The 10,351-nt window shown below is 45.5% G+C and overlaps 1 protein-coding gene across 1 annotated transcript in view; it reads right to left on the reverse strand.

Annotated features, from left to right (window-relative positions):
• The window catches only part of Slc30a6 (solute carrier family 30 member 6), a 34,506-nt gene extending 28,250 nt beyond the window's left edge, over positions 1-6,256 (reverse strand). Inside the window, exon 1 of the mRNA XM_051168743.1 lies at positions 6,133-6,256. Within this exon, the coding sequence (XP_051024700.1) occupies positions 6,133-6,135 (3 nt within the window). The 5' untranslated portion in view covers positions 6,136-6,256. The remainder of the gene's footprint in view (positions 1-6,132) is intronic.
• Positions 6,257-10,351: the final 4,095 nt, after the last annotated feature.

The following is a 10,351-nucleotide window of genomic DNA, read 5'->3' on the forward strand; positions in this document are numbered from 1 at the left end:
ACTCCTCAAATACTATTTCACTCTTTTACTAATGTTGTGACCATTAAAACTTAGTGCCTCCAGGTTTTGCTTGTCTGTTTGTCCTGGTAATGAGTGGGTTGTGTGCTCTGATGGAGACACACTAGCAACCCAGAAGCTCAGCACACTTATTGTATGCAATTGACCAAGAGGAACAACCTTTGCGTAGAAGGGTGTTTCTGTGGGGTTCTGGAAAGGTAGAAGTCCGGCACTTCCAGATAGCCTCTGAGCTCAGTAGACATAACAGACTCCCTTGTTGAGTGGGGTCCCCTCTCTACCTGAACCCTAGAAACTAAGGAGTGTCATATAGCCCTCAGGGAGGATTATAGGCCCAAGCCTTTCCTGAGGAGAAAGCTGTCATCAAGCACCTGGGGACTCCTGGAGCTACCACCCTCCGCTGATAAGATGTACTGGCTTTCAACCAATGACCTTTAGCTGTGCTTGTGGATTCCCCTCTCTTCCTCATGATTGGACTGTTTTGTTACATGTGGATTACGTATCCCTGGCATTCCTAGCCCCAGAGAATTAGGCACACTCACCCTCAAACCCCTCCCTACCGCCCAGGGTTTATAAATATACGAATCAAGGTTGGGTTGCCCTGTGACTCCATTTTACCACCACGCCTGACTGGCTGAGACTCTTACTCTGGGGAAGACTCTCTGCTGGGTGCTTGGGGTTAACTGCCAATCAGACAGTGATGGCTCAAGCCCACTCTGTTGCAGCTCCTAGCATGGTGCTGACTACTGGTGAAGCACCTGTGGGCCTGTGTCTCAGCACACCTACCTTCAGGCTGGTTTTGGGCTTCTGCCAGCTTCCTTTGCCATGCTTAGCAGGGCAGCTTAACAAATGGCTGTAACAATTTTGGTATCATCACAGGTTTTTTGAATTCCTGAGTTTCTACTGCATTCTGATACCAGCAATCTTATTTTAAAAGAGCTAACTAGGGCTGGAGAGATGCCTCAGAAGTTAAGAGCATTGGCTGTTCTTCCCGAGGTCCTGAGTTCCCAGCAACCACAGGGTGGCTCACAACCATCTATAATGATATCTGATGCCCTCTTCTGGCAGGCTGGCACACATACAGGCAGAAAATTGTATACATAATAAATCAATCTAAAATAAATAAATGAAAGAGCTAACTAGAACACCCAGTGGATAACTCATTTCCAAGGCCCCAACCCACCTCCCGTGAGATGGGGAGAGCCTTGCCTAGTGCACAGGCCTCACTCTGAGGGCTGTTACCCGCCTGAGTGAGAAACAGATACTTTGACCTCAAGGTCCCCCCACTCACCCACCCAGTTCCCATCTGGAAGCAGTATCTGGACCAGCCTGTTGGATGTGGAAGGCAGGCCACTCTGGATGCACTGGACGACATGACACGTTTGTACTGCAACAGTTCCAAACTGCAATAATCCTAGAGAAGGAAGCTGACTGATATTTTCTTTTGTTGTTGTTGTTTTGTTTTTGTTTGTTTTGGAGACAGGGTTTCTCTGTGTAGCCCTGGCTGTTGTAGATTTGCTTTGTAAACCAGGCTGTCCTTGAACTCATAAAGATCCACCTGCCTCTGCCTCCCAAGTGTTGGGATTAAAAGCATGCACCAACACTGCCTGGCTCTGATTGATTCTTTCTACACAGAGGCAACATCCATGTTTTGGATCAGGGGAGGACCTTGCCTTTCCAGTGTGTCTCAGGCACTGAGCTTGACATATCCATGGCAGTGTCAGTAGTATAAATTTACTCAGGATTTCATCAATTCCCAATACTAGGCTTCCATGTCTCAATTCTAGCATCAACCTTACCCCATTTGGTGGTAGAAAAGGGTAAGCTCGGGTCTCCAGATCATAGAGAAAGCAAATTGGTTCTTACTAAAAAAGACTCCCTTGGGCTACCCTTTGGCCCTGAGTATATCTAGGAGCCCAGGACGTGGCTGAAATCTGTTCAACAGCAGGTGACCCGAGCCACTCTAGTACTCTAGGGGGCAGGGTACAGCTGCTGGGTCAGCTGACTCAGGAATTGCTTCAGCACAGGCGGAGTTTACTATTGACCTTGGTGAGCTGGGAGCACTGGCTCAGGGCAGGCAGGAGGGCACTGAAGTGAGAGTTCCCCATGCTACACCACTCTAATCCAGGATTTGCCAGGCATCTCTAACCCTCTCAAGGAGAACCACAAGAGGTTTAAGGAATAAACCTAAATATATAGCACTTAGGCTCAGGCTTTTGAGCAAATGTTCAGGGCAGGTCATCCAAGTCTGACTGCAGTAAGTGATCGTCTGGGTCTCCAAGGACTTCTTCAGGCACCTGGGTCACGCTGTCAGGTGACCTTCTGAAAGGACGGTTGACTTAAATAAAGATTCTGGAGGCACAGGAGTTCTGGGAGTTGAGACAGTGATGTGCTTATTCTCCCATCAGCTCTTCAGCAGCACCCGTGGTGCGGGGAAGTTTGACGGTATCTACCCCGAGGGTGTGAAGACTCATCTGCCCCAGGTACGGTTCAAGAGGATCTACGTGTTCTACCCACAAACAACTCCACTCCAGCTCCTGCTTACAGCCTGAGTCTACAGATTGAAGATTTCTGAGAGTGGGCTTGGGTGAGGCCCAGATCTGCAGTTTCCTACAGCGCAGATGAACAGAACCTTTTCTCTGTGGCCACTGCAGCAAGGATGTGGCGCTATTATCGAGCTTGTCCTTCATGAGTTTAAGGTCAGTTAGCGCCTTCAAACAATACTTGCGCCCAGTCAGGATAGGCCTACACTGGCTGCTTCTGCGTCACGACCTGCGGTGAGCAGCCACCTTTGTGGGATCCATATGCCCCAGATGTCATGGTGTGCATTCCTCAAACCCAGCACCTGGAGCGAACCTTCTGTGTAGTTGCTACAGTCAAGCACAGCCTTCAATATTTCCGGCGGGGGCCCTTTATCAGGGCTCCTAAGGGAAGGCACGGGAGGGGCCAGGAAAGCACCATGGCCCTCAGGTACTCGTACGGCTGTTGGTGAAGGTGTCCTCAAACATCACCGGGATGAGCTCCACAGACGGGACCTCCAGAGCACAGATGGCCTAGGCCTCCTCCTGTGGCAGACTCTGGCTTGCCAGCTGCAGCAGTGTGGGTGACACCTGGTCTGCCATTGTGAATGGTTTTTAAAGATAATCATCATGATATCAGGGTAAGAGGTTTCCAGGTCCCAGCAGGGGTTGGTAGAGACTCCCAACCTCTGTTCAATGCTTTATAAAACGAGTATTTGTAAATGTAAAATTGTTCCCCACCCCCTTCCCCCCACAACAGAATCCACAGGTTATTATGAGAGGACAAAGAGGACAAAACAAAACTACATGCCAGTACATGCCAGGATACTGAGGTATGCAATAATGGGGGGGGGGGGAGACTGAGGCGGGGATGGGGACGGACACACCTGAGTCCATCATAGGGTAAAAAGCCATTTTGTTGTAAGGTCAGAATAAGTTGTTTCTATTTAATACAAAATTCAAGTTTCACTCACATATACTTTACCCTAATATGAGAAAAGTGCTCAGCTGGTAAAGGGCCTGCCACACACGTGTGAGGACCCAAGTTTAGAGCTGCTGCACTCTGGTAAAGAGCTTGTAATCCCAGGACAGGGACAACTGAGATCCTAAGATCCTAAGGCACATGGGAGAGCATGAGCCTTAATGCTTGAGGCCATAGGTTTAATGCCCAGAACTGCAAAAAAAAAAAAAAAAAAAAGATCCCTAGGACTTGCTGGCCAGCCAGCCTAGAACAGATAACTAATTCCAAGTTCAAAGACCCTGTCTCAAAGTACCATGGGGGAAACAAACAAAAAAGCGAAACACAATTAAGGAAGACACCTGACACCAACCTCTAGCCTTCACACACAAGTACCCGTACACACACACACACACACACACACACACACACACACACACAAAGAATGAAGAACAGATAGGGATTATACTGTTAAGGATAGGAACAGGAAGGTCGAATACAGGCAGATGAAATAGCATATGCAAGCTGGTACAAAGGCCCTATTTAAACAACATAGCTGGTAAGCTGTTCACTGTTGCGACAATATGAATATTGTGTATGTTTGTTCATTTATTTACTTGGGTTCCCCCATCCCAGAGGGTTTCTCTGTGTAGCCTTGGCTGTGTGGAACTTGCTTTGTAGACCTGGCTGACCTCGAACTCAGAGATCCGTCTACCTCTGCTTCCTGAGTGCTGAGATTACAGGCATGTACCACTCCACCTGTCTTTGGGTTTTGGTTGGTTTATTGTTTTTCTTGTTTTGGCTTGTCGAGCCAGAGTTTCTCTGTGTAACCTTGGCTGTCCTAGACTCTCTTTGTGTACCAGGCTGGCCTCGAAATCAGAGAGCCTCCTGCCTCTGCCTCCCAAGTTCTGGGGTTAAAGGCATGCATCACCACACCTGGCTTCTTCTTCTTCTTTTTTTTTAAACTGAAATAACTGAAGGTTATCTGATTACTGTTCCTTCCCACAAAGAGCAAAATTTTACACCCTTCTCCTTTTTGTTTTTTGAGATAGGATTTCTCTGTGTGGCCTTCAGTGTCCTGAAACCTGTCCTGTTCTAGACCAGGCTGGCCTAGAACTCAAGAGATCCCCCTGCCTCTGCTTCCACATTAATGGAATTAAAGGTGCTCGCCATGACCCTCAGGTTTCTTTTACCCATTTTCTGCCTGCAAAGGATTGCTAAAATTTTATGAAAGCATTGTGTGAGATCCCCACCCCCATCAAGGGCCAGAACTGTGACCCACACAGGTTAAGAGCATTTCCTGCTCTTACAAAGGATAGGGGTTCAGTTCTTTGTGCCCACAGGGCACTCACAATAGTCAGTAACTCCAGTTCCAGGAGATTCAACACCCTTTCCTTACTTCCCCAGGCACCAGGCACACATTTTGTGCACCAACATCCATGCAAACAAAGAATCCATAATCCCAGCACTTGGGAGGCAGAGGCAGGTGGATCGCTGTGAGTTCAAGGCCAGCCTGGTCTACAAAGTGAGTCCAGAACAGGCAAGGCTACACAGAGAAACCCCGTCTTGAAAACACCAAAAACAAAAACCATACACAAAATTTTTAAAAAACTCTTGGGACCAGAGAGATGGTTCACTACTTAAGAACACTTAACTGTTTTTCCAGAGGATCCGAGTTTGATTCCTAACACCCACATAGGATCACAACTGCCTGTAACGCTAGCTCCAGGGGATGGAACGTCTCTGGTTTTCTCCCTCACCCGCACTTTGCACCTAGCCACAGTTTACTACACTCTTTAAAAGACCTTCAGTAAAAGTGATATAATTTTAAATTATTTTAATATATATTTTAATATCCAAAGAAGAAAACTTTATGGTGGTAATAGTAAAAACGGACATGTGTCATTGTCGCATGTAAGCTACCAATAATGGCTGTTTTTTTGTGACAGTTTCAAAAGGCAGCCAGCACTGTGACACCTGAAAACACAACCACCTGCTCACCTTTACAAAAAAAATGAGACTCATGTTTGACTTCTGAGTTTCGTTTTTAGATTTTTTTTTTTTTTTTTTCATATATAACTCAGGATGGCCAAGTCGCAAGCCTCCTGGTTCAGGTTTCTGAGTTGTAGGCCACAGGCGTGTGCCATTATACTCAGCTTAATTTAAGAACGAATTAACCTAATCATTTTTAGGAAAAATATGACATTCCAACAATCATAGCGTATACTGGAACCTTTCATTAGTTGCTCCACTCTAACCCTTGCTTTCTTGGAGCCGCTGGTGCTTAATGCAGCATGTTTAGGTGCCAAGCTATTTAAACATTGATAAGCAATAAACGCGTGAATACCTGCCCTAATACCCTGTTCAAGCATAGCTACTCTAGTCGTTGATGATGTTGACTGGTTTTCAGATGTTTATTTGAACATCCGGAAAATCTCGGAACCCAAGTTGTACCGGCACGGCGCAGGAACCCTTAAAGGACAGGGGCTCTGGGGACTCATGTAGGAGCAGCCGCTCCTCCCTGCCCAGCGCAGCCCAGGCGACACGGTTCCGAGCGGCTGCCACACAGCAGGGCGCTCCGGGGAGGGAGCAGGAGGAAGCACCCCGCAAGAAACCCCGCACACCCCACGGCCAACTCACCATGGTAAGGAGCCCTACAGCTCCCGCCGGAAGACGCTTTGGGAGTTCGCGTTTCCCAAGCGGAAGGGGCGGTCCATCAGGGTCCGATTGGCTGCAGGGCAGCGGGGGCGGGACTGCGCATGTACTTAAGGTCCAGCTTCTTCCGGCTACCTCAGCCGGTTGAGAAGTGGGAGAATCTATGCTTCTCCCGGCTGAGCTGCTCGCCTAGGAAAAGGGTAGGCTTCTACCTGTTGTGACTTTATTACAATAGTATTCCTTTTTTTTTAAAGTGAAGCAGGACAACAGGGCGCGATGGCCCAAGCCTTTGTTCCTAGCACTCGGGAGGCGGAGGCAGGAGGACTCCGTGAGTTTGAGGCCAGCCTGGTCTACAAAGTGAGTCCAGGACGGCCAAGGCTATGTGTCTCGAAAAACCAACAGCAACAACAACTACACCACCAAAACACAAGGACCGAGTTAAATCACAGAAACCTACGCTGTAGCCGCGGCAAGCCTGATCCCAAGCAATACACACACACACAAAGCAATACACACACACACACAATCTATCTATTCTATCTATCTATCCATCCATCCATCCATCCATCCATCCATCCTATGGCCTCCTCGTGCACTTACTTCATTGGTGTACTTCACTAATCAGGGTGCATGCAGCATTGCTCACATATAATTCTAATGCAGGAGGCCGAGGCAGGAAGACCCTGCCAACACCCTGTCTCAAAAAACAAAAAGGATAAAAACAACAACAACAACAACAACAAAAAAAAAAAAAAAAAAAAAAAAAAAAAAAAAAAAAGAAACAAAGCAAACCACAAAGGGGCTGAAGACCAGACTGCTCTCCCTGAGTCCCCAGCATCCACATAGCTGCCCCAGTTTAAGGTCATCCAACACCACCACTAGGTGGTAGAGCCCTTATGTATGACCAGGATGACGGGTAACACGCCGGGGTTCAATTGCCTAGACTGGGTGCAGACCTATAGCCCTATAGATTTAGTGGCTGGGGTAGGAATATTGAGTTGAAGCATATTTGGGCTTGAGAGTTGGTTCACTGTCAGCGGCCCAAATTTAGTGAGGTTATTTTAAACTTAAGGAAACGAGCGGGGTAGGGGGCGGGGGTGCTGTACCTGGGTTCCATCCCAGCTATACTGAACAAAAATGTGCTGCACTCTAAGTGGTGCCTGCCTTGGAGGGTATGGCAGGAAACTGAATTCAAGTCACACTTCACCCCAAAAATACCAAAAAGACATGAAAGTAAGGGAGGATTTGTTAGGAAGAACAGTTTCAGTTGGCAGAGGGGATGAGACAAGGCCTGAAATTCCTTATATACTAGAAAACTGTCCAAGAATAAGATAATTTAAAAAATCCGAAACAGGAGCCGGGCATGGTGGTGCATGCATTTAATCCCAGCACTTGCGAGGCAGAGGCAGGCGGATCGCTGTGAGTTCGAGGCCAGCCTGGTCTACAAAGCAAGTCCAGGACAGCCAAGGCTAACACAGAGAGACCCTGGCTTGAAAACAAAATAAAACTGAAACACATTTCAAGTTATCTCTGTTTCACAAGCTGGTGTGGAACTCATCATAGCTGGCTTTGAACTTAACATACTCTGGTTTATTCCCTAACACACTGCTTTAAATCTCTAGTTTCTTTATCACATAGTACTGTTATAAAAGAATAAGGCAATAGTCCATAATGACTATATATGGAGACATAACCTGTTAGGCATGGGTCTTAGGGAAATTGTATTCTAGTAAGAGACAAATGCAGGGGAAAAAAAGAAAAGAAAAGCAAGCTATTTGTAAGTAGGATAATGTCAACTATAGGGTTATGCACTAGGTGTGGTGGGCCACACCATTAATCCTAGTAGGCGGAGGCAGAGGCAACAGAGTTCTGTGAGTTTCAGGCCAGCTTCACAGTGATATCTTGTCTTTAAAAGAGGGGTGGGGGAACATTGTGTTATAAAGATTGACCAGGTAATTAATTCATAGTCGTCAGAAGGGCTTCTTAAAGTATTCTATTTGTCTGTTCAGGAGTCTGCAGAGGCCAGAAAAGGACATTAGAAGCCTTGAAGCTGAAGTTAAGAGGTTTTTGCGAATCATCAAATATGGGTGCTGGGGATTTGATCTCAGTTCTCATGATTGAGCAGGAAGGACTGTTAACCACTGAGCCATCTCTCTAGCCACTAAGAAAGGTTTCTTCAAGGTGAGATTCACTTCTTTTATTATTTTTTTAAAAAGATTTATTTATTTATTATGTATACAATATTCCACCTGCATGTGTGCCTGCCTGCTGGCACCAGATCTCATTATACACTTATGAGCCACAACCATCTATAATGTGATCTGATGTCCTCTCCTGGTGTGTGGCACATATGCATGCAGAACACTGTATGCATAATACATAAATTTTTTAAAAAAGAAAAAAACAAAAAATGTGTATTTTAAACTGGTTGTTGTTGGTGAATGCTTTTTGGGGGGGGATTTTTTTTTTTTTTAAGACAGGGTTTTTCTATGTAGCCTTGACTGTGCTAGGATTAAAGGCGTGTGCCACCACCGTGTGCCTGGCAGTGGTTGATGCTTTTAATCCCAGCATTTGGGCAGAGGCAGGAGGACCTTTGAGATCAAAGCAGCCTGGTCTATAGAGGGAGTTCCAGGACAGCTGAGGTTACACAGAGAAACCATGTCTGGAAAAATAAACAAAACAAAGAGTTAAAGATGAGCCAGGCATGGTGGCACCTTTAATTTCAGTACTCAGGAGGCCGAGGCAGGTGGATCGAAGTGAGTTTGAGGCCAGCCTGGTTTACAGAGTGAGTCCAGGACAGCCAGGGTGACACAGCGAAACTCTGTCTTGAGAAAACAAAAAAACAAGAGAAAAACATTATAGTTACCTTTAGAATATTGGTTGGCATCTGTAAATGTAGATTTGAAGTCAGTTTACCCCTACATATTTCCTAACAAAGGGTTTACTGTTGCTGGAGAAATTAAATACAGGTGAGGAGTCTTAAATTCGGCATTTTAAATCAGGTGTGGTGCTACATGCCTGTCATCACAGCATTCAGGGAAGCAGAGAAAGGCAGATTGCTGTTAGTTCAAGGCCAGCCTAGTCTACAAAGAGAGTTCCAGGACACCCAGAGCTATTACACAGAGAAAACCTGTCTCTAGGTAATAAAACTAAAAAACCAAAACCAAAACTTAAAAAAAAAAAAAAAAAAAAAACCCAAAAAACCTACCAAAACCCAAAATTTGCATTTTACAAGTTCTGTGGCTCACCGAACTTCTCTGTTTATATCGTTTTGTTGTAATCTGCTTAAATTCTATAGTCATTCCATAGCACAACAGAAACCGTTTGGTTTGGTTTGGTTTGGTTTGGTTTTTTGAGATAGAGTTTCTCTGCGTAGTCTTAGCTGTCCTGGACTCACTTTGTAGACCAGGCTGGCCTCAAACTCACAGAAATCTGCTTACCTCTGCCCCCTAAGTACTAGGATTACAGGCATACACCACCACACGTGGCCACAAATCTTTGTTTCTTGTTCAGTTTTTCCTATGATTGGTTTAGCATTAAAAACATTTGACAAAAAGTCAGGCATGGTGGCACACGCCTTTAATCCCAGCACTTGGGAGGCAGAAGCAGGTGGATCGCTGTGAGTTCGAGGCCAGCCTGGTCTACAAAGTGAGTCCAGAACAGCCAAGGCTACACAGAGAAACCCTGTCTCAAAACAAAAAAATAAATAAAATAGAAACATTTTATAGAATGCTTCCTTCAGTCACTTTGTTGCTAGGTTTTCTTTTGAGTTTGTAATTTCTATTTCTCTGCTGAAAATTAGGATCTACTGTCTCCCTTTCTGTAAATAATTCAACATTTTTCAAGGCATCTATTGTTTAGCCCCAAAAGGGTGACATGTGCATCTGTTTCCTTGTATTTTGATGTGGATCACATAATTTTCCTTTGAATACTCAGGCATTACTGTGTATTTGACCTTCGGTTATAGTGTAGAAACTCTGGGTTCTCTTTTCTTCCAAAGACTGTCGTGCCAAGCTTGCTGAGGAGTCGCCCACCCTTCTGAACTGGAGAAATTCATGGAAAAGAAGTTATCACTTAAGTTAAAGATGGCAGACATGTACAAGGAATACTCCGGGCTTTGATCACTTCAAGAATCTTGTGATTGATAAGTTTGTGGAGATGGCAACAGAAGAACACTGGAATGGTGTTAAAGTAACTTAAAAAA

The sequence above is a fragment of the Acomys russatus genome, chromosome 1, assembly GCF_903995435.1.
Source record: "Acomys russatus chromosome 1, mAcoRus1.1, whole genome shotgun sequence".
Lineage (NCBI taxonomy): Eukaryota > Metazoa > Chordata > Mammalia > Rodentia > Muridae > Acomys > Acomys russatus.